The following is a 24,149-nucleotide window of genomic DNA, read 5'->3' on the forward strand; positions in this document are numbered from 1 at the left end:
TAGATAAGCAGAGGGGGATGCTAGGGCAGGCAGGGTGCTGGGGCCAGAGCTCTCCCCTCCATCCACCAGATTGCAATGGGCCCAGCCCCTCTCCATTAACCCAGGGAGTAAATACAGTCAGGCTCCGTGGAGGCCAGTAATTCCCCATAATGGCGCCACTCCCAGCACTCCTGCCTCCTCTGCTGGCAACCTCCGGGACGTGTCTCAGCCAGGCCCCGCTCCGCCGAGCAAGTCGGGTGCCAACTTCCCATTGATTTCCATGGCAGTTCAGCACCTACCGCCCTTTGAGGATCTGGCCCCTAGTGATTCATGGGAATGGTATTATTTAGCTTAGTCTTCTCAGAGTTACCTTGTGCCCCCCCCCCCCCATCTGTCTGGCTCCAGCTGTTGTCTGACACTTAGCTTGTAAACACCTTGGGGCAGGCCTTTCTGTACAGCACCTAGCGCCATGGGGCTGAGACCGCTAGGTGCTACTGCAATACCACTAATGAATCTCAGCGGTGCCCCTCATGGCTGGAAGGGGACGGGCCTGCACCCTCAGAGCATTTCCTGCTTTATTCCCTTGCCTGGGGCTCTATGAATCCCAGCACTAACAGGCCTACTGGGGCGACCCTTTGTGTACTGCCTCATCTGTGCAGCTGGGGGCTGGGAACACTGTGAGATTTGTCTGACACTGTCTAGGTAGCCCAGCTGAGATGGGGACTCCATTGTACCAGGCACTGCACAAACAATGGGTATTCCCTCTACAGAGCTTGCAATCTAAACAGGCTTCCTTAGGTAGCTTGCTTGGTACTCTGGTTAGCTGGGCGGCCTTCACACCAACATACGTTGCCAGGAGTAGGACCCACCGAAAGGGACTGGTGGGGCCAGCTTCTGCATTGCACACTGGCAGTTATGTGCAGAATGGGGCTCATGGCACCTTCTGAGAACAATCATGGCCCTGGATTTCTGGGCTGCAAACTGGCTTTGGAGATGTTGTGCCAGGTAAGAGCTTTAAGGTGGATGCATCTGGGAGCCCAGGATCAGTGCAGTTCAGTGCTGCTGACGAGGTCTTGCCACTGCAGGAAGGGCAGTGAGGGCTCATGGATGAAGGAAGGAAAAGCCCAGGGGGCCCTTGTGTGTGGTTCCTTTGGGCAGAGGCAGCCCCGGGGCCGGGCACCCAACCTTTGCTGTCCCAGGGAGAAGCTCTGTGGTAAGTGAAAGTCTGCAGGCTGATGAGCTGAATTCCTCCTTTCACAGCCTTTGAAGCGTTCTGCTCACAGGTGGGTGGGTCTCAGCAGGTTGAGGGGTGTGTGGGGTGCCCACTGCCCAAGCCCCATGTTGCAGAGGCTGGGTCAATCAGCACACACAGGCGTTCAGCCTAAGGCTTGGCTCTGGGGCCAATTAATTGGGTGCTACAGGTAGATTGATGCTGAGAGGTTTAAGTAGATCAAATGGGACTTTGCAATAAAAATGCAGCCTGGCACCATTCACCAGGTCTAAGCTGCTGAACACCTTGACTAATATTTACATCCGCCCCGCCCCTCCCTTCCCATTCTGCCTTATCTCCTCCCTGCTGTGTTTGCCTTTTCTCTCAGTTCCTTCCCATGACGCTGTTTGTCCTCCCACAATGCAATGCAAGTCTACTTGGTTCAGTGAAAGGTTCCCTCTCCCAGAGCTAGTGGGGAGCTGGGAGCATGACGGAGAGGAAAGTCTTGTTCATTATTATGCACCCTGCCAGCCTTTCTTGCAGTGGCACTAAAATACTAGGAGAGTGGCACGTAGTCATCTCTCCTGGGACAAAGCTGTGGCACTGCACAGAGGAGCATTACTGAGAGGAAAAAGGCTTTAATGAAAGCACCCGCTTTAAAGAAAACCTTTACTGCTAACTAGATGGAGTTAGGAATGGCCAAAGAACAGGAAAGCCAGGCAGCTCTTGGGGGTGAGGAGCTGTAACCCTGGCTAAATTTGGAGGTTGGTGGTGCCAACAACGGGGAAAACACAAATTTACATTATGGACCCTTTTAATCTAATAATTGCCAAGGGGTTTCATGCTCTAAGACAGTGATTCTCGAACTATGGTGCTGGTGACCCCTCCCACACAGCAAGCCTCTGAGTGCGACCCCCCCCCTATAAATATATCAACAAGTGGTTTTAATTTAACACCATTATAAATGCTGGAGGCAAAGCGGGGTTTGGGGTGCAGGTTGACAGTTCATGACTCCCCCTTGTAATAACCTCGTGACCCCGAGGGGTCCCGACCCCCAGCTTGAGACCCCTGCTCTAAGATGTCTCTGAAGCAGGGTAGGTGAAGGGTTCCCCTTTGCACTGCCAGGATCTGAGCAGGATTAGAAAACGGCACTGGTAACAAAGGCTTGCCACAGACATCCGGGTTGTGACATCTCAACATTCTGTATCAGTTAAAAAAGCTGAAGGAAATGGGATTATGGTCCAGGTGGGCTGCGGCGTGTCTGTTCCTGCACCTGCTCCATCCCACTACACAAAACACTTGGGAAGTCTCTGCCTAGGAAACTACTAGTTCTTCAAGGCTTTGTCCGTGTGGATGGTCCATAAGTGACATGTACGAGTCACACACAGACCATAAGGTAAGAAACTCCCTTGTTTCTGGCTCCCCGCCCCCTCCAGATCCATAGCTACAGACTGGGAGACATTTAGGAATTCACAGTGTCCATGTCCAGCAAGATGCGTGGCCTGGTAGGGTGCAGAACTTTAGCTTGGCTTCCAGGTGGGCGCGGTGTTGTGGAGCAGGAGGTTCAGGGGGCTTGTGTGGAGCACTGGTGACACCTAGGGGCCAGTTGGAACTGTGCAACACTGACTCGGCTGTGTGGTTCAATTGTGTGTGTCCAGCAATCACTGACTGGTTCAGCTGCAGCTTCCTGAAGAGGTGGCTGCGCTCAAGGAACTCCAATAGGGCACTGCCCCAGCAGGTGGGACCCATGGGTCTTAATCCCAGGCTTGGTGTCTTTCCCTGTAGTGGGCTGACTGCATAGAAGACTTTCTGAAAACCTGGAAGAGACGGAGCTGCTGATCAGGGCAGCAGTGACTAAGCTGTGGAGGGAGCTAGCTCCTTGTAGGCCTCTGATCAGAATCGTCCCTATGGGCCAGATTCAGCGCTGGCCTAAGCTGGTGCAACTCCACTGAGTGGGGCTGCTTTTGGCCCTGTGTTTATAGAGAGAGTAGTTGGGGGGTTATCTGAGGAGATGCAGGCTGTAGGTACAGTAATCCGGCACCCCCTTGTGATGGCTCAGGACTTTACCCCCAGGCAAGTTCCCTGTGGAGGGATGATTGTTTGCATTCCAGTAGTACCCAGAGAACCTACTGTGCTGGGAGCTGTACAAACAGATGGTGTCCCTGCCCCAGACACTGAATGGTTGCCTGGAGCTGAAGCCACTGGGTACTCCTGGAACATTGAAGCTGAACGGGTATGAAACAGTAACAGAAAACCCGGCCTCGGGAAGATGAGCTGGCAGAAATTCACAAACAAGCTTTCCTTTTTTTTGTGTGTTTTTTTTTAAATTTATTTACGAACATTATCTTTGAGGGACAACAGCATCTCTCTGGCGCTCATCTCTGTACATGCAACTGTAGAAAATAACATTTGTATTCACTTTGTCTCTGTCTGCAGGAAGTTGTACAGCGAAAGGACAGCAGTGTCATGGCAGAGCGGTGGCATCGGCAGCACCAGCACTGCCAAACAATATGTACACAAACTACATTGTAAAAAAAATGACATTGTTACATTACAGACAACGCAACCTTGCCGCTGTTTTACCCCACATACTACGCAAGTTGGACTAGTACAAACAGAAGGGTGTGAATTGACCTGTGAGCTATTTACATTTATATACAGTCTCATAGAAGCATTACAAGGAGGGAAATTTACACGGTTGAGACTTGAATCCACGGAGCACAGGTGTCAAAGATAATACAATGCTTTTGCTATTGTTGCTTTAAATTGCTGATTAAAGGTCTCTCCATGCTTATACAGATTAATTGATGGTTATTTAACAAAAGAAAGAACTGGACTTGAAATTAATAAAGTGTTATTTGTGGCCATATTCCTGTGTTCTAGAGAAAGAAAAGCATTCCTGTATCCTCCCCACAGAGCAGGAGCATTGGCGGGCCTATCAATTCCCCTCCCCTTGCATGGAAAGCGTGTGCTGCAATTTAGCTGGCCATACCAGTGGAGAAAACCAGCCACTGCATCAGGCAAAGCCTAGCCCTGAAAGGGAGAGGAAAGTAGCAAAAGGACTCCATGTTTAAATTAAAAAACATTCCGAATACATCCAGGGGTGCTACAGATCCTGACCCTCTGTAGGCCATCGATACATTCCACAGCACAGAGCAGCCTCCTCCCTCCTGCACTGTACCAGTCACTCAGCCCAGGACACCCTCCGACAGGTTTGTGCACTGCACAGACAGAGAAAACTCGCGTTGACACACCACAGCGGCATGGCGAGATGGCGCCAAGCACCAACGCTGTACACGGCCGGGAACAGCCTGTCCGTGTCACCGTACAGCCTTAGGAAGGGAGCTAGGGATTTCATTTCTTAAGTCACTAACGCAATGTAGTTAGAAGAAACTAGTTGCTGTGACAGATCACTCGCCTCATTAGCTTTGCATGCAACAAGCCTCATTCCTCACTGGGGTAAGCCTAATGAAGCCAGTGCAGTTACACCAGCCAAGAATCTGGCCCCATCAGTCTTTCCAACTCTCCAAAACAATCCCAGCGTGTGATGTGATGCTGGGATTCGGAATCCCAGCCCCCACCAGGCTGAGGGTGCTAATTCAACAAGTTAGTGGGGAAAATCCCCTTACAGGAATGTGCTTCAGCTGGCTTTTCTGAAGCAGCCTGGAGGAAAGCGGTGACCCGGCAGGCTGCAAGGCTGCGTGGTTCCCAGCTCAAGTAATCAGGTCACTCCATAACACAAGCTGTTTAAAACGCCAGTGGGTGACGGAGTGAGAATTTGAATGTAGAGTGCTGAGCAAGGGGAAATGCCCAATTTGGTAGCTTCTCCGACTCTCTAGGTGCCAGAACTGCTGTCGCTGCTGCTCCTCCTCCACTGGGCTTTGGCTTCTCCACTAGCTAAATGCGAGACTGATTCCACTCCGGACTTCCCCCTGCCATGTTATCTGGGGGAGCAGCCCAGGTCCCAAAGCACTGGGTGAGCCTTGGCTTCAGATGCCACAGCTTTGCCATCTAGGCTGCTCACCCCAAAGTACACAGGAGGGGAAAGAGGCCAGGGGAGCGGAGCTGGAGGCAGCCCTCACATTGAATTAGTCACAGCTCCTCCCCTGCTCCCACAGCAGCGCAGGCACCAGGAGAGGAGGGGAAGCTGAACAGGAATTTAAATGGTGTCTGGAGTGGACTTTGCCTAGCACATGCACCTGGCAACATTTAAAAACCGCCTCCAAGTGCATGGGTGTCTGTCCATGCACCCCCCTCCAGCCCGTCAGGGCACGAGGTGCAGCACACTCAGGGGACACCCAGCCCCCCACTGTGCTAGTGCCCATGTTTCCTGTTCATTTCACGCAGGATTATTTGAGCTAGTGTGTTTTAGCAGTATCCTGCCTGGGTCACTGCAGACGGAAAGAGTCCAGTTGTTGCAGTTGCAAAGGGAGCAGGGCTGGCTGGCCGACATGCCCAGACCGTATGGAGTGAGGTGGGAGCGAGGACCAGAGGGCATGGAAGAGGCCTCCAGCCACATCCTGTATGTCTGTGCTTGGGTACAAACACTGCCAGCTGCATTAGGTCCAGTCTCCATTATTACTTCACTGACAGCCACACATTCAACAAATACAATCCTCTCTGGAACCGGCCATGGGGCCACCACCCAGCAATAGAGCAGCAGAAACACCCAGCATCCCAGCTGACGTGACAATTTCACTTCTCTCCCTACTGACTGCGGCTGTTCAAATCCAGCGCTCCAAACCAGACAATGCAGTGCGCACCCCAGCTGAGCTGGAGGACAATCTTTCCTTAAATACACAATTAGAAACGCCCCCATGCCCCAGAGGGCTTAATTCTGAGCAATCTCCCCCCAGCCTCTCCAGGGACAGCCCCTCCTCGCTGTGGCTGGCAGAGTGGTACCAAAGGAGGTTTTTGAGCACACAACCGAGGAATGCCTCCTGCCGGGCTCTGGCTCCTCAACTAAGAGCTTTTGCTCTCAAGACCAGAGACAGACAGCTGGCTTCTGCGAGGGTGCAACATCCCCAACACCAGGAACAAGCCTGCAGAACAGGGCAGGCTGGAATCTGCGCTCCCAGTGCCATGGTGAAGGTGGCCTCCAGACAGGCTGTGGGATGCAGGGGTGTGTTCCTTCAATCTCTAATTAGTCACCTTCCCAACCTGATCAGCTAGTCTGCATCAAGCACACTTTAGTCCTGACTAACCCAGAACAGCAGCTCATTCCGACTCTCAGAAGTGAGCGGAAGCCCTGCCGGCCACACCACAGGCAATACTCCAGGCGGGTGTGTGCATCTCCCTGCACAGTGCGCCCCCTGCTGGCCACAGCTAACTGAAGCCTCAGACAAGGGCCAACAGCGCCACACCGGATGTTTGGACCCTGCTGCAGTGTTGGGCCAATGGAGCGGGATCAAAATCACAGCTAGGCCCCAGCCTGCTCGTTAACGCCTGGCAGCGTATCCAGCACACCCTGAAAACCGAGGCAGAAAGGATCCCACAAGCGAAGTGGTGCTGGGTACCCAATGGCTGCAGCTTGCAGTGGCGCCAGAGAATCTTTTGGCCCCAGCTCACCCTCACGGTTACCTTCCCAGCTGTGGTGGTTTATTTCCATAAATGACTTAGAGAGCAACCGGCTTCCTTACCCAGCACTCACAATACTAACAGCGCACTGGAATGGCTACAGGCACCACCCGACTGCCTCGCCTTCCCTACGCCATGTGGCTCTGAATCACGGGCTCCCCAGATTACAGCAGCTCAGGCTGAGGAAATGGGGCAAACTGTCTCTCTCTCAGCCCAGACGGGCAAGTAACATCTTCTGAATTCCTCTAGGCCCCAAGCTAGCATGTGTCAGGGTGGGATTCTCCCTTCTTCCTCCCGTCCCCACCCCCTCGTTAAATCGGACGCCCAGCTTCCGAATCTGTGCAGGGGCCTCCCCACTCCACTGAACTCAAAAGGGCAGGGGAAAGGGAAAAACGAGACGCTCGGAGATCTCCACAGCACGGACTGCAGATCGAGTGAGCCTGCAAGGCCTGAATCCCAGGGGCGGGTTTGAAATACTGAACACTGCACACCATTTTGGCCCTTAGTTTTTTCCTTGAGAGGGAAAGTGCTGCCTAGGGTGAACTATACATACAAAGATAATTTTAATTAATTTATTTATTTCTTTACACATAACTGAAAGTGATGTTACAGTACATAAGTTATTTACAACTGTGCAGTAATGTGTTGCAAAATAAATTATCTAGAAGGCAGCAAAAGTACATTGTTAATGTATATAAAAACTGTACAGCATTTATGGGATACAATTTTCTTTATATGAGTATTGGCTCTGTAGTGTTTTCAAGTTATGTTCTCAGAAAGAGAAACAAAATGCCCAAGATTAAAGGAAAAAAATATATATAAACCACATGGATTTTACTCCATTAAAAACATGATCGGCAAAGTCCTTGCTCTGCGTCACCATTTTCACGGTAGACACTCACCGTACTAGTCACGTGTGCATAACGTGCCAGGTGCCTCCTCACTCATCCAAACGTGGTGACGAGCAGCTACTTTATGACGACTCGGAAGGCGTCCGGGGTCCGGAGCTGCAGCCGTTTGCACCTCCAGAATCGCAGCTGGGAAAGCTGGATGCTTCCTTTTAGTTTTGCTTTTAATTTGTGCCGTAACCAGGATGGAACGAGAAATATAAAAAACCCACTGTCTCCTCTGCAGCTTCTCCGAGAGGAGATCTGCGGACAAATGGAAAACAAAGAGCTTGAAATCGCCATGTTCACACGTACATGAACTGCATGGGTGCTGGCCCTGCTCAGCAGCTTCTGCAATCCACGTGTCCTTGAACCTTTTCTCCTCCCTGCCTCCGTCAGTCTCTCTCCCCCTTGTCCGTTCAGACGCTCACTGCTGTGTGCAGGCTGGCTGCCCTCTGCTGCAGCAACCGGTTTGAAAGGAGATGCGTTCCCCCACTCCTGCTGCCTGGCGTAGCTGTGATCAGTCCAGAAGTGAGGGAGACGTCGTGAAGAAAGTGCAATTATTTTTCTTACTGTTTTGTTTTCTGCCGATAGATGCTTCCTCCTCCTCTGACCAGAGATTCATCAGCAAGTGGTAAGGATGAATGTGAGCTCGAGCATCCGTCCTCGGAGGGCTCCCGCCCTTGCCAGTTTTCAGGGAGAATGTCTCCTGGTTTTGTATTGTCATGCCGGCAAGAGCACAAAGTCATCGTTAACGTCAACCATTGGCACATAGAACGAGGGAACCTCGTTCACGCAGAGGGATTTATGCCCAGCTGGATCCAGCTCTTGAACCTTCAGCTGCCACTCCATTCGCTGCACCGCGTTCAAGGCAGCGGCTTCATGCTGCTGTCGCATTAGCAGGCATGTCTGCACCAGAACCGAACGCCCAGCGGAGACGGGGGTTCATGGGAGAGAAGAGACAAGACGACAATCACTTGACTGTACTGAACAACTGCACTCTGGCGGCAAGGCAATGGAGTTTGCAGCTATCCTGTTGGACAGACATTCCCAGCCAGGGACAGGCTCTACAGCGGACACTGGGTGTCCTTGTCGGAAGGAAATATACGCTTGGAAAACAGTCTGTCGAACAGGATTTTGAGAGGGCCCCACTCCTCCAGAGGTGCTGTAAGACCTCGGAACAACAGGCCAAATTAGAACCATTTTTAGCCCTGGAGGTAGCCAGTGTGAAGTGCTGGATGAACACAGGCCAAATGCTGCAGCTCGGTTGTGGCTGTCACCTTTACATGGTGATACAGGCCCAACCAATGTGCAGCACTGCATACTGCGACCTGCAGTCTCCACCTCTGCGTGAAAGATGAAGGAAGCAAGAGAGGAAGGGGTGGCTCACTGATTAGGGCACTCGCCTGGGACCCGGGTTCAAGTCCCTGCTCCGTCTCTGTGACCTAGGGTAAGTGTCTGTGCCTCAGTTCCTATCTGTGAAATGGGGCAATAGCACTGCTCTGCAGCAAGCCGTGCTGTGAGGATGAATACATTACAGATTGTGCGGGGGCCATGGAAGTATCTTAGACAGAAAATCTACCTAAGGGACTTCCAGCCAGCCAGCCAGCGTGCAGCAGCTGGCTATTGCTTGGCAGACCAAACAACATGGAAAAGAGGAACCTGTGTGGCCTGAAGGAACGAGCACAGGGCTGAGTCAGGAATTCTGCCGCAGCCTTACTCTGTCTGCCTCGTTTTGCCCATCTGCAGAGCAGCAGAGAGCCTGTCCTTGCCTAGCTCGCAGCAGGGACTGCTCTCTGCATGGCACTGGGAATGGGGACGTGTACTGCAAGCTGTGGCATTTAGAACTGCTCACAACGCTGTCTCCCAGGGGCTCCTTGCCCTTAGCAGAGATTTCTGGAAACCACAAATCTCCCAGGTGCCTAGCAGCAGTGACTCACGCTGCCACGCAGGAAAGCAGGGTTTAGGGCCTTTGCTCTGGGACAGCTGCCTCTGGCTCACTGTAGGAATTGCACTGACTGACTAGATCAGCAACCCCTGTCACAGGAGAAACTGAAACCCTCCCACATTTCACCTTTCAAATGCCAATCAGAATATCCCAAGCAGGTTACAGATTAGCAACATCCGCTCCTGACTCCTGGAAATGCTGCAAACCCAGTGCACTGGAACCCCCAAGGAACAGCAGGGTCACGCAGCTCTCACCTTCATTCGATCATATTTGTCATCCACATCTTGTAACCAGGAAATAAACTGGCGAGCATTGAAACGATCTCTGACTGATTTGTTTTCATCTCCCTGCACAGGGAACAGCACAAAGGGGAATTACACAGTTAAAACATATCAATAAAATAAATAGCCTATCAGACAGGTGCAAACCCCTCCACTCCCCACATGCACACAAACCCACCACACTCCTGGAAGAAAGAAGAGTGGTGGGTCTGAAGTAGCCAGAAGTGCACCAGCAGGGAGGAATAATGGGCTATGCAGCTCTGTGCTGCTTTCACAGCACGTTGCTAGAGGTTTCAGCCTGAGTGGTGGATGCTAAACACACAAGCTCCCTCCTTGCCTTCCCCACATGGAGCTGGAGCTGAGAATCTGTTCATATTAAACTCATTCAGTTCTTTCCTTTGCGAACGGAACACCTGCAGCTCACCGAGTCCTTGAACTTGTGCCCCAGCTCATAATGTCTTCTACATGGAGATTTCCATAATGTTTTTTCCTTTTTGTCCTGGGAAATGCTGAGAGGTAAATCAGATGCATGGATCAATATGCTGGATCACTAATGAATGCCACTATACTGTCTGCAGCACAGGAATCAGCTTCTGCAATGCAGCAGTGTGCTTTCTACAGAGATGACAGCTTTCTGGCAGGTTAGTGGTGCAGCTACAAAGCTTCCGGCCAGCAGGAGGTGCTAATGTAATCGCTCTATCCTACTTCAGCTAATTTTAAATTCTTATGAAGCTGAACAATACTACAGGCTGCTGAAGTCTGACTCATTTTCTATGCTAGTCCTTCTCAGCTTTTTCCAGCTCCACACTACGTGGAATCAAAGGAAAAAAGCCCATCTCTGTGGGCTGTGCAGTGCAGTTTTGCTTTTCAAAGCCAGTCTTCTCTAAGAAAGTCATTTCATAGATTTCTGTTCTCTGTGCAAAACAACTGGGGCTCGTGGAACAGCTGCACGGAACGTACCGAAATAAACCTCTCTCACGTGCAGATGGTTCTGCTCACAAGGAGACACAGAGGGGGCTTTGCAGCCTGCAGACAGATCAGGGGCCATTGCTATCTTTAAACAGGCATATCATGCTGGGTCCTGTATGTCAGTCACAGACATTTCTTTGCCCCCCCACTGGACAGCTGAACTTGTGACTTGGACCCTCTGGCAAACGAGTCAGATTAATCAACAGCAGGACATGCTGTGAGATCTCCCACATCACACCAGTGTGTGGGGGAAGGGAGTTGTAGGTACGTGGGTGGGAAGCACATTAAGGCCTCCCTACACTCATCACTCTGGAAAGCACATCCCACGTGGGCAGCTGCACAAAGGGCCCTTTGAGACACATGTAACCACTCTGAAGATGGCCACTGACCTGATTTTCTAGAGGCATGTTATAGACCTCGGAGTCCAGCAGCATGGTGCAAGCACTGAAGGGCACTGCCTGGTTAGCAATGGTTCTCGCTGCCCGGCAGTGAACTCTTAAGATCTCCTGTTCGCATGAAACAATCAGCTTCTCCTGAGGAAAAAGGAGACAGTGCCCCAGTGAGTGACGCGTGCCCGTCATTTCTCAAGCACCATTCGCCCCCGCAGGAATCTCCGTTACCCGCTCTATGCTGTGCTGGAGCCGCAGCTTCCCTCTCACGGCCTCCTGCTGCTTGAAGAGTTCCTTCAGGGGGTCCGCGAGCGACGGAGGGGGCGCGATCTACAGACACACAGAAAGGCACAAACTGTTACCAACGGGGACACCTGCCGGATTCACGCTGAGCGGCATGGAGATGGCTTCCCAAGGCTGCTGCTGCTCACCCTTTGAAATTGCTTTGGAGCTTGCTGTCCCTTCAGGAGCGGGGCCAGCGCTCTCAGCTGCTGCACAGGGGCCCAGGCTTTGAGTGTGACTACACAATGATCGCCCTCAGGCTGATGATGTGTTGCCAAATCATTCAGTTGCCAGGGAGACGGAGCTGTGCCAGTGTAGTAGTGGAGGAGGCCTTCCCATGCAGGTGGGAGGCAAAGGACAATCCCCTCCAGCTGGCTGTGACCGGGCAGGGTGGGGGAGTGCAAAGCAGGGGAAGAGGCGCTGCAGAGGTGAGCACGGCTCTTGTGGCTGAGGCTTCCATCGCCACATGCTTTAACCACCCACCCCTTCGGAGCGTCACAAAGACACTCTGTGAAGCACTTTGAGCTCATCTGGTGAACGAACGGCATGAGGACATGTGAAGCATGTTGGGCTCATGGTGGGCAGCACACAGTGAGGCGTGTCCATATTTCAACACAACTTTGGCTTTGCAGTGTGCACGGGAAAAGACTGATGTAGAGCAGAGTTTGGGCTAGAATCCTAGGCCTGGTCTACACTACGCGTTTAAACCGATTTTAGGAGCGTTAAACCGATTTAACGCTGCACCCGTCCACACTAAGAGGCCCTTTAAAGCGATATAAAGGGCTCTTTAAACCGGTTTCTGTACTCCTCCCCAACGAGAGGAGTAGCGCTAATATCGGTATTACCATATCGGATTAGGGTTAGTGTGGCCGCAAATCGACGGTATTGGCCTCCGGGCGGTATCCCACAGTGCACCACTGTGACCGCTCTGGACAGCAATCAGAACTCAGATGCAGTGGCCAGGTAGACAGGAAAAGACCTGCGAACTTTTGAATATCATTTCCTGTTTGCCCAGCGTGGAGCTCCGATCTGCACGGGTGGCGATGCAGTCCCAAATCCAAAAAAAGAGCTCCAGCATGGACCGTATGGATGTGATCGCTGTATGGGCAGACAAATCTGTTCTATCAGAGCTCCGTTACAGATGACGAAATTCCAAAGCATTTAAAAAAAATCTCCAGACAGAGGGCACAGCAGGGACTCAGGACGCTGCTGTGTGATAAGCGTAACGGAAAGCCAAAGAATCAAATGGATGCTCATGGAGGGAGGAAGGGGGGACTGAGGACTCAAGCTATCCCACAGTTCCTGCAGTCTCCGAAAAGCATTTGCATTCTTGGCTGAGCTCCCAATGCCTGTAGGGTCAAACACATTGTCCGCGGTGGTTCAGGGCATAGCTCATCAATTTACCCCCCACCCCCACAAGGAAAAGGGAAAAAAATAATCTCTTGACTCTTTTAAATGTCACCCTATGTGTACTGAATGCTGCTGGTAGACGCGATGCTGCGGCAGTGAACTGTAGCATCCTCGCCCCCCCTCCTTGGTGGTTGATGGTACAATATGACTGATATCCGTCGTCATCATCAGCCTTGTGGCAGATGGTGCAGTACAGAAGGACTGGTATCCGTCCTCATCATCAGCCCATGAGTGCTACTACTTCCCAGTAGATGGTACAGAACGGCTGGTAACCGTCTTCATCATAGCAACAGGGGGCTGAGCTCCATCAGCCCCCACCCTTCATGTGTAAAGAAAAGATTCTGTACTGCCTGGACTATCATAGCAGCGGGATGCTGGGCTCCTCTCCCCCACACTGCTTAATGTCCTGTCTGGACTATCATAGCAGCTGGAGGCTGCCTTCCTCTCATTTTATCTCACTAACAAGTCACTGTTTCTTATTCTTGCATTCTTTATTACTTCATCACACAAATGGGGGGGACACTGCCACGGTAGCCCAGGAAGGCTGGGGGAGGAGGGAAGCAACAGGTGGGGTTGTTGCAGGGGCACCCCCTGTGAATGGCATGCAGCTCATCATTTCTGCGGGATCTGACACGGAGCGGCTGTGCTCTCTGGTTCTCTGATACACTGGTTCTCTAGTACACTTGCCCCATACTCTAGGCAGGACTGATTCTATTTTTAGATACCATAAAGGAGGGATTGACTCGGGGAGTCATTCCCATTTTTGTCTTTTGCGCCCCTGGCCGACCTCAGCCAGGGGCACCCATGATAGCAGCAGAGAGTACAGTACAGAAGGACTGGTAACCATCATCTCATTGTCAATTTAGAATGGAAGCAGATGGTACAGAACGGCTGATAACCATCTCTGCTATCATGCAAAAGCAAATGAATGCTGCTGTGTAGCGCTGTTGAATCGCCTCTGTCAGCGGCATCTAGTACACATACGGTGACAGTGACAAAAGGCAAAACAGGCTCCGTGGTTGCCATGCTAATGGCGTCTGCCAGGGCAATCCAGGGAAAAAGGGCGCGAAATGATTCTCTGCCGTTGCTTTCCCAGAGGAAGGAGTGACTGACAACATTTACCCAGAACCACCCGCGACAATGATTTTTGCCCCATCAGGCACTGGGATCTCAACCCAGAATTCCAAGGGGCGGGGGAGGCTGCGGGAACTATGGGATAGCTACGGAATAGCTACCCACAGTGCAACGCTCCAGAAATCGATGCTAGCCTCAGACCGTGGATGCACACTGCCGAATTAATGTGCTTAGTGTGGCCGCGTGCACTCGATTTTATACAATCTGTTTTACTAAACCGGTTTATGTAAAATCGGAATAATCCCGTAGTGTAGACGTACCCCTAGAGTCTTTTCCTGTTCACACTACGGGCCCAATCACACACAGAGAACAGGGTGCCTTGCAGAGTAGAAAGCTAGGTGGCGGCTCTTCTTTGGGACAAACAGGTGTACTTGCCACCTATAATGTGCACGATTTCACAGCAGATAAGATGTGCATCAATTCAGGCCCTGATCCTGCAAGAAAATGGATGCTGACAAACTTTTGTGCTGAGCCCCAGTGATTTCAACAGGGCGCCAGGCAGGTGCAGGCAGCTCATTGCAGGAGCCGGCCCTTGTTCTCATTCCTCACGTTCCTTGTGGAATATGCTGGAGGAGAGAATTCAACTTCCCATGAAACAGGTAGAGCCCTGCCAGACGTCTCCTGCCAGTTCACTGACTACTAGAACCACAACTTTCAAATGGTAAGAATGTGGGACCATTTCCCAATGACTTCCTTGGAGTGTTGTGTTTCAGGCAGGGAAAACTGTTTACACTCCCCAAAGGGAGGCCCAGTGTAATATTTTATTTCAATAAAGCTTATGCTAATGAAGTGAAAGCCTCCCAACGCATGCACTTGTACAGAACCCAGCACTGCTCTGGGGAGGAAAGAAGGAAGGTTCCACCAACTGCGGTATTCTCCATTAACTACAGCAGGACATGGAATTTCACGTTAGTCAAATCCAGAACCACCTCCCTGGAGGCTGGGAGCCTGTATTTCCTGACTGGAAGTGTTAGTCTAGTGGTGCATTTGCACTGACAAACTCGCTCAGTGGAACTGTCAGAGAAATAGCTGTTCCCACTGCCAAGGGGTCACCACTATTGGCCACTCACACGCTGGAGCCTTGGTAAAATAAAAGGCAGAAGTGAAGAGTCGCTATCTTCTGCTCAGGGCCAGCCTTAGGGAGAACGGCACTCTGGGAGAACTTGCATTTTGGTGCCACTGGCCCCCATGGGATCTCCACCCTCCCCTCATCCCTAACCCCTGTCCCCTCCTGCACCCTAATCCCTACACTGTTCCTCCTGCACCCCATATCCCTGCACCCCCTCCTGTGCCCCTAACCCCCGCCCTGTGTCCCCTTCACCCCAGCCCCTGCCCCTCCTCCTGTGCCCCTAACCCCTGCCCTGTGTCCCCTTCACCCCAGCCCCTGCCCCTCCTCCTGTGCCCCTAACCCCTGCCCTGTGTCCCCTTCACCCCAGCCCCTGCCCCTCCTCCTGTGCCCCTAACCCCTGCCCTGTGTCCCCTTCACCCCAGCCCCTGCCCCTCCTCCTGTGCCCCTAACCCCCGCCCTGTGTCCCCTTCACCCCAAGCCCTGCCCCTTCCTGGGCCCCTAACCCCCACCCTGTGCCCCCTTCACCCCACGCCCTGCCCCTCCTCCTGTGCCCCTAACCCCCACCCTGTGCCCCCTTCACCCCAAGCCCTGCCCCTTCCTGGGCCCCTAACCCCCACCCTGTGCCCCCTTCACCCCAGCCCCTGCCCCTCCTCCTGTGCCCCTAACCCCTGCCCTGTGCCCCCTTCACCCCAGCCCCTGCCCCTCCTCCTGTGCCCCTAACCCCCGCCCTGTGCCCCCTTCACCCCAACCCCTGCCCCTTCCTGGGCCCCTAATCCCTGCACCCCCCTTCACCTCTACCCCTGCACCTCCCTCCTGCACCCCAACCCCTGCCCTGTGCCTTCACCGCAACCCCTGCCCCTCCTCCTGCACCCCTAATCCCTGCACCCCCCCTCCTGCACCCGCATGGGAAAACTGACCTGGATGCAGTGATGAAGCAGCTGGCATTGTTGCTCGCTTCACTCCCCCACTGGCCTGCTACTCCTGAAAGTGACCTGGATGTAGGAAGCCCTGGTGTGTGTGTTGAGGGGAGTGTGTGATAGTGTGTGTGTGCATTGTCTCTTTAAGAAAGCACTCAGGATCAAGGATCTGCAGACTTGTTCAGACATAAGCAGCTGCTGCTGGACCCAAGGAGGAGGCAGCAGCAGCACACAGATTCCCCTTGTCCCGTCACCCCAGCTCAGGGGAGACCGGGTACACAGACAGGGGGAGGGGGACACCCCAATATCAGCCCCCACCCCTTGCACAGCAGACAGGAGGATGCTCCCAGTCCGGAGTGGCCAGGGGCTCCAGGGAGAAATAGGGCAGGGGGAAAACAGGAGCAGCAGCGGGTGCACAAGGCAGTGGAACAGGGGCGGTGTGTGGCTGGGCAGGACACCCCTGCTCCGGAGAAGTCACCTGGCTCAGCTCTTCATCCAACTGCCCCCCTGCAGCTTGGGTCCCTCCGCCAGCCCAGCTGGCTCTCAGCAGGTCAGGCAGGAATCAGGCAAACCCTGCGCAGGGCGCCCCCTTTGTCAGGCCGCCGCCCGTACTGCCCACTTGCAGGGACGGCCCTGCTCCTGCTTATGGTCTTACAGTTGCAATACCTAGTTAGTATACTGCTTAGAAAAGCAGTTTTGCTTTCTGGCTTTCAAATCCATTGGCTTCATATGAACACAATCTAAGGTTCCAAATCTTGAGTTCCTAAGCACTGTTTAAAAGTCTTGTCTATACAAATACAGCAAAACCCATTGATAATACAGTTGTCCTTATAGCAAGGCTCAATTTTGTAATCTTAAGTGTGTTCCAAAGGCATTCTAAAGCCAGGGACACAGCTGGGGTCCCACCTTGACTAACACAGAACTGTGCTTCGACTATGTTGGAGGACACCCAGGCTTGACTTGGCTATATCTGTAGCATTTCCGTTTTATTGTTTCATACAGAGAATGGAGCCAGGAGAAGAAATAGTGAGGGTAACTCACCACTGGAATGTGAAGCTTGCTTAGTGGCTTGCCATCCAGCAGGTAGGACCCTGTGTAGGTGACATATTCAGCGTAACACTGGGGAGCTTGGGGAGTGATGTAGCAGAGGATTTTCCTCTTCTCTTCAATCTTTTTCCTGATCTGAAGATACTCAAAGTATGGGTTTGATCTGTCACTGTGATAGGGCTCAATGTCGTCCAGTTTTATGGCATCTACAATCGCTGCCAGCGTTTGCTGTATCATCTCTCTCGTCTGCTGGGTGGACGTGTTAATCTGCTGCTGTAGCTGCTGGCTGGAACGCTGGAACCTGCGTTTACGCGGATGTTGGGCTTGAGCATCGTCTTCCTCCGTCACTCGCCCTTTTGCACGTGTGGAAGGTGCAGAAACTGGAGGAAATTCTTTCTCAGAAGGTGCAGTGTTCTGTTTATTTTGATTGGCCAGCATCTGAGCCCGGTTCCTGGTAATTCGTTGTGGGATCTCTTCTATTTTGGGTGGTTTGGAAACTTCTGCTACTGGTTTTTGTATTGGCTCTATGGTTTCTACTGGAGTAGTCCCTTGGGGTGTGTCTGTCTGGGTGGAAGAGACTTGGCTCCCACTTCGTACTGCAGCACTGTCTTGCACGACCCCACTCTCAGCAGTGTTTGCTTGTGCCAAGCTGCTTTGAGATCCACTCTCCGCTGCACAGTTTGATGAGGGCAGTTCTTCATGGTTTGTTTCTGCCTCTTGTTTCTCTGGCTGAGCAAGCTCTATTGATGCAGTCTGTTGAAAACTCTGTGCCTCGGACTCGTCTAATCTTCTCTCTTCTGGTACATTCAATGCTTCCGAGGTAGTTTCTGGTGCAGTCACTTCCAATTTTTGTTCCTCAGGTTGTGGCTCTGGTTCCACAGCCAGTAAGTTACTTGGCTGATTAGGTGGTAGCTCCTCCTGCTCACTGGAAGCTGCGACAGACACACTCACGTTTATGACCCCAGTATTTAAGACTTCCGGGGCAGCTACTGAGCTTTCTTCAATCGGTGCCACTTCAGTCATTTCAGCATCTGGAACATCTTTAGCTTGGAGCGGCAATTCCGGTAACGAGAAGGGACCAAGGTCTAAGTCATCTTCTGAGTTTGTGAATGGATCAGGCCACGTTACTGGCTCTTCCGAGTTTACAGGTGCAACGCTACTGTTTTCCAAGTACCTGTTTTCCAGAGTGTTAACAGCCTCTGCCTGAGTTTCTGTCGGCATGCAAGGGGGTTCTGAAGGCATCTCAGGTGTTTCTTCTGGAAGAGGCTTGCAGTTACTGAAGAAAGTGTCTAGTCTAGTAGGGGACATGTAAGGCGCTTGCTCTTCTGCAGTTGCCATTTCTCCTGGAACTGCTTCTTCAGCATCTTCCTTTATTTCATCAAGCCCTGGTTCAGATACTGACAATGGATATGAAATAGGAGAAACTGGGTATGGAGAATCTGTAGAAATAAAGGGCACGGGTGCAGGATGTATTGGGTCCAGTGAACAGAATGGCTTAGGGGATTCAGGGAACCTCTGGGGAGATTTCATTAGAAGTTCCGATCCCACTGACCAACTGACAGGGTGGTCAGATGGATTACCAATTAAGCTAGGAGGCATAGGAGGATCAGGGTTTCTGGAAGGAGGGTTATCCCAGTCCATATTGTTCTGCTCTGAAATAGCTGAACTAAAATGGTTTTCTTCAATAGGTGGTAAAAAGGTAGACTCTGGTGGCAAAATAGAAGCAGTGGCTTGCTGCTCTTCTGTGGCATCCAAAGGCATGCCAAGATCAGGGGGAAGAGCACTTTCTACAGAAGGTGCAAGCAGCTCGTCTCTATGAGAGGGGGAGGATTTTGCTTGTAAACCAGAAAAGATGCTTTCAGGTGATTGGACAACATTGCCAACAGGCGCACAATGCAAAGTTTCTACTTTAGGTGATGGAATTCCATAGTCAGGTGAATAATACCCTGGAGACATACATTGAAACTTTTCTGGAGGAACAGAAGGAAGAGGGACTTTTTCCTCCATCAAATGCTGCACTGGAGAATCATAATTTGATGTTGCTGGGACACTTTGCTGCCTGAAAAACTTGTCTCCAGCACTGAACTCATCTTCAGGGACCCTTCTTATATCCACAGAGATTGAACGATAAAGGTTTGTGGAGGGTATTGTCCTTGTTGGAGTCTGACTTGGATTGTCGGGGAGTCCACTTGAAGCATTTGAATATCTGTCAAAAAAGGATGGAGAACATGCATTCATGGACATTGTGGATATGGGCAGAGAGTGCTGAGAGTCAGCACAATCAAACATCAAATCTGTGTAATCTTCATTGCTGCACGAAGGAGTTCTTGGTGTCTGCATCACTTCTTCATAGCTTGGACAAGAAACTACAGAAGCTGGAGCTGGAACACCTGTCGGCCTGTTCTGATCTGGCCTGGGAGAAGCAGGTAAAATTTCTTTCAGCTGAGGGCCAGTTATCCAGTCTTTTGAATCTGTCCCCACAGCAGGCTGTGGCTTATTATCTGGTGACAATATGGGAGTCAGTGGACCTAGTTCTTTGAGCTTTTTGTCCTTTAGCTGAGTATCTAGTGCTAGTGGTTTCTTTGTGGTCAAATCCAGACTCCTCTTACGCATCTCTTCAGAGGTTTTAATTTTATCTTTTAATTTGGGATCTCCAGATCTGTGCCGCATCTTTTCCATTTGCTTCATTCTCTCTTTGTGTCTTTTGTGGCGCTCCTCAATTTCCAGGTCTTTTTGGCTCAGCATCCTCTCAAAGCTGGTCATCATTAGATCACCATCACCCAGAAGCTTCTCTCTAGGCCTGTTATCTTTCTTACCACCATCTTTGGACAATGTTATTTTATCATTTCCATTACTGATCTTTAGAGACTCTGTTTTGTCTTTCTCTTGGTTTTCCTTGAGTTTCTCCTTCAGTTTGGTTTCACTAAATTTGAGGTTCTCCTCCTTTGATTTATCTTTGAATGTGATAACTTGAGGGCTGTCCTTGTCTTTAACCACAGACTTTGTCTCATCTTTGTGATGTTTAAAGAATCCATCTGTATGTTTGTCTCTATGCTTTTCCTTTTCATCCTTCCATTTTTCCTTGTGTTTTTCTCTCTTCTTCTTCTCTTTGACTGTGCTGATGGTACTGGAACCATAAGTCTTTTCCTTTTCAGCCTTCTTTGAGAGCTCTCTCTCAGGATCATTTTTATCTTTCTTTTCAGAAAACAAATAGTCAGTGTTTTTGTCCAGTTCTTCCTCAACTTCTGCTTTCATGCTGTAGGAAATGCCAAAAGTCTCCCCATCCACAGAGAATTCTTTTTCATACTGATTGGAATCTTTTCTGTTGCTGGAGTCTTTAAATTCATCCATTTTCTCTTTTTTCTCTGTTTTTTCCTTCTTTGCTTTCTCTTTCTCATGACTTTTCTTTGATGAAGATGAGGAATGCCTGTGCCTTTCCTTCTCCTTGAGTTTGTCTTGCAAGCAGGGCAAAGGAAGAGAATCTTTATACTTTTCCTCAGAGGCATCCATAAGAGAAAGGTTAGAAGACTCAAATAGGTTGGTTAGTCCTGGATCTTGTCCTCGGTCTGTGAAGCTATCAGAAGAAATCTCACTTATTTTATCATTGGAGTCATCTCTATATTCATTGAGGGCCTCCTCCTCCAATTTTTCCAACAAGCTCTTCTCTGTCTCGCCTCCTTTTGAAGACTTCTTTTCTTTGGAATGGTCTTTATCCATCTTTTCCTTATGCTTGTTTTTTACCTTCTCCTCTGCAGCATGCTTCTTTTCGGCCTTTTCAGGGAGCTTTTGCTTGTTTTTCTTTTCTTGGGTGGAGTCTACTGAGGTTCTGTCTTTCCTGTCTTTATACTTCTCGACAGGATCTTTATCCTTCTTCTCTTTGTGTTTTTCAAAGAAACTCTTCTCTTTTTTCTCCTTCCCACTTTCTGCTAATCCTTTATCCTTTTTCTTCTCTTTAGAGTCTTTATCTTTCTGTTTCTCTCCTGAATGTTGCCTGTCGGAAGAGTACTTTCTGTGCTTGTCGGCAAGATAAAGTTCCTTTTCAGCAGCCATGCTATCATCTTTTTCTTGTAGACTGTCCATTCGATGCAATTCACTCCCAACGGCCTCACCAATTTTGAATCCACTGTAGTCGTCCTTCTCATCTTCGCTTTCATCTGTGAAGATATCTGCGATGCTGTACCAGCTCTTCTCTTTTCCTTTTTTCTCATCTCTTTTCTCAGAGAAGTCCTCTCTATCTCCAGAGAAGTTTTTCTCTTTCTTCTCTTTGATATAGTCAAAAGAAGTCTTCCTTTCTTTGTCTTTGTTATGCAGATCCTTGTATTTCTCCTTAGTATCTTTCTTCTCTTTAAAGCTTTTATCCAGTTCTTTGTCTTTCTGGTTTTTCTCAGCAACAACTTTTTCATTTTTCTCTTTATCTACTTCTTTGGATTTCTCCTTATATTTTTCTGGTTTCAGTTTCTCTTTCTTGTCCTTATCAGGAGCATCTTTCTTCTCCTTATCTTTCCCTGAATGGTGCCTTTCCCCACTCTCCACATTTTTTCCACTGAATTCAGGGTCGGATTTCTCCTTGAATAATGTTTCACAACCATATTCTTTAAACTCATCTCGATAGGGCTCCTCTTGTTTAATTTTTATGTCCTTTCGGTCTTTACAGCTATCAGAGGAATCTTTTCGCTCTTTGTTGATTTCACCTGGATCTTTTTCCTTTCTCTCTTTAACGCTTTCTGCAGAATCTTTCCTTTTCTTGTCCTTTTCAGGCAGATAACTAGGAGTGACTTTATGCTTTTCAGTTTGGTCCTTTTTCTTCTCAGGGTTTTTGTCGATGCTTTCTCGCTCTCTCTTTTTTAAGAATGTTTCCTTTTCATTGCGTTTTTCATTGCATTCTCTCTTTTCCTTGGTTTTAGTCTCCTTTTTCTTATCTTTAATTTCTTCCTTCACTGTTTCTATGATTAGTTTTGCCATGCCGTCATTTTTAATCTCCCTGAAGTCTGTCACTGGAGAATCCCAGCTATCCTCGCCTTTGAAATCAAAGGATGAATCAAATGACAAATCAGAAAACCATCTCTCTTGCTGATCATCCGAAAGGCTGAATTTTGTGTCCTCACTTTCCAGTAATTGGCTTTTGTTACTAAACTCATCAAATCCAGGCTCCTCTTTGTAAACTTTTTCTTTTTTACATTTTTCTTTTTCCTCTTTGAAGGTTTTTTCTTTCTCCGATTTAGTAATTTTCTCCTCCTTCAGATCATTCTTCTTTTCAGATTTTGACTGCTTGTCCTTTGATTTTTTCTTTCTCTCCTCCTTGTGTATTCTAGGTTTCTCCTCTTTGGGAGACTTCTCCTTTATGGGTTTCTCTTTACTCGACTTCTCCTCTCTGAAAAATTTGCTGATGTCTTTATTCCCCTCTTTGACTTTTTTTAACGATTTCTCTTCTTTGGAGGCTTTTCCAGTCTCATCTTTAAACAACCAGTCCTTCTCCTCCAATTTACTTTTCAGTAGCTTTTCTTCCTTCTTACAGTGTTCTCGCTCATGTTTTAACACTTTTAATTTATTTTCACTTGGACTTTCAGTCTCTATCAAACCCTTGTCAGGCTTTTGCTTAGAGTCCTCATATTCAAAAGAAAAAGTTTTGATTATTTTAATGTCTTGGCTGACCGGGCATTGTCCCTTCTCTTTGTTTTTGTGTTTGTGTTTCGTTTTATGTTTTTTAACAATCTTCCCCTCCTTATCCAGCTTTGGAATTGCTCCGTCCACACTGGCATGGAATGAATTCTTCTTCTCGGAGACAGTATTGTGAGAATTATTTTTCTTTTTGTGCTCCTGCTTCTTTCTCACTGGCTTTAATGACTGTAAGCTCGAATCCTCCGACGTATAATCTGATTCACTCGTCAGTCTCGTCCTTGTGGAGTCTGACAAGGAACTGACATCGGACCATGCCGGAGAAGATATGGTTTTCCAATTGTCTGTCCTCCAGTGCTTGGAGTGCTGGTCTGTAAGATTAGGGTTATGTTTCTGTGAAGCTAAACTCCCATGAGAAGAGGTGGAAGAGGCCGACAGAGAGTTGAACAAGGAGGATTCCTTTAGCACTAGCCTAGAGTCCTTTACACAGCTAGAGCTGTGCACAGAGTCTCTATCATCCTCCTCACTCTCCAAATTTTCACTCTCTGATTCAGAGGAACAAAATTTGTCATTTTTTTTGCCAAACCGAACTTCTTTGCTCTTTGTCTCCTTTTTCCGCTTCTTTTTCACTTTATTCTTCTCCTTCTGTTGCTTGGTGTTGGAGGGCTCTCGAGTCTTGTTGCTGGGCAGTATCGAGTGAGTCGAGAGTCTCAGCTTCTCGCCAGTCCCCACAGCCACCCCGGTGTCCTCTTCGTCCGACGTGTCTGACAGGATGCGATGGGCAGCTTTCTTTGGTGTCAGTGTGTTATTTTTAGTATAGGTTTTTACTTCCATTTTGGGTATGGAAATAAAACTGTTTGCTTTAGTCTCCTTCCTGTAATCCTTCTTCAGCAAATGCTTGTCGTCGACAGGCGGGACTCTGTCCTGCTCATCGTCCTCATCAAATTCATATTCATCCTTCACCGGCGTGATTGTTTTGGGGGGCTCTTGACTCTTGGTCTTATGTTTCAAGCCTTTTTCAAACTCGGAGTCTGTGTTATTGCCATCGACGGAGCTGGAAGGTGCAAATGAAGGGGCGTCCTCCTCCTCCGAGCTCTCTGTGAGGAAAAAAGAGCATAAAGCATTACCCCTGTAGGTTGGTTTCAGGAGAAATATGCATTCTTCAGGCCTCCTCTGAAATCCCAAGCTAGCAGTCTCCTTTCCCACACATTGAACACAGCAGACATCTTGGCTGAGCCTAGAGTGAGCTTAACATTCCTTTGGAAAGAATACCCAAGTAGTTTCAAAACTATGTAGGATGCAATTGAAAATAACCCTTTGGGAGCACTCAGAGTGAGCACAGTTCTAACACCAGGATTCTCAGGGAGGAGCAGTGGCATGCAGTGCCTCTCTTGAACTTCCACTAAGTAAGAAGCTGCCCATCCAGTGCAGGCA

At 49.7% G+C, this 24,149-nt stretch overlaps 1 protein-coding gene across 4 annotated transcripts in view; it reads right to left on the reverse strand.

Annotated features, from left to right (window-relative positions):
• Window positions 1-7,324: 7,324 nt before the first annotated feature.
• ANKRD11 (ankyrin repeat domain 11) overlaps window positions 7,325-24,149 on the reverse strand; it is a 224,688-nt gene continuing 207,863 nt past the window's right edge. For all 4 annotated transcript variants that reach the window (XM_044986830.1, XM_044986831.1, XM_044986832.1 and 1 more), the window contains 5 exons: window positions 17,094-23,812; window positions 11,472-11,570; window positions 11,241-11,384; window positions 9,856-9,948; window positions 7,325-8,562 (listed from right to left, as the gene is read on the reverse strand). In XM_044986830.1, the coding sequence (XP_044842765.1) occupies window positions 8,377-8,562; window positions 9,856-9,948; window positions 11,241-11,384; window positions 11,472-11,570; window positions 17,094-23,812 (7,241 nt within the window). In that variant the 3' untranslated portion in view covers window positions 7,325-8,376. The remainder of the gene's footprint in view (window positions 8,563-9,855; window positions 9,949-11,240; window positions 11,385-11,471; window positions 11,571-17,093; window positions 23,813-24,149) is intronic.

Source organism: Mauremys mutica, chromosome 14, assembly GCF_020497125.1.
Source record: "Mauremys mutica isolate MM-2020 ecotype Southern chromosome 14, ASM2049712v1, whole genome shotgun sequence".
NCBI classification, from domain to species: domain Eukaryota; kingdom Metazoa; phylum Chordata; order Testudines; family Geoemydidae; genus Mauremys; species Mauremys mutica.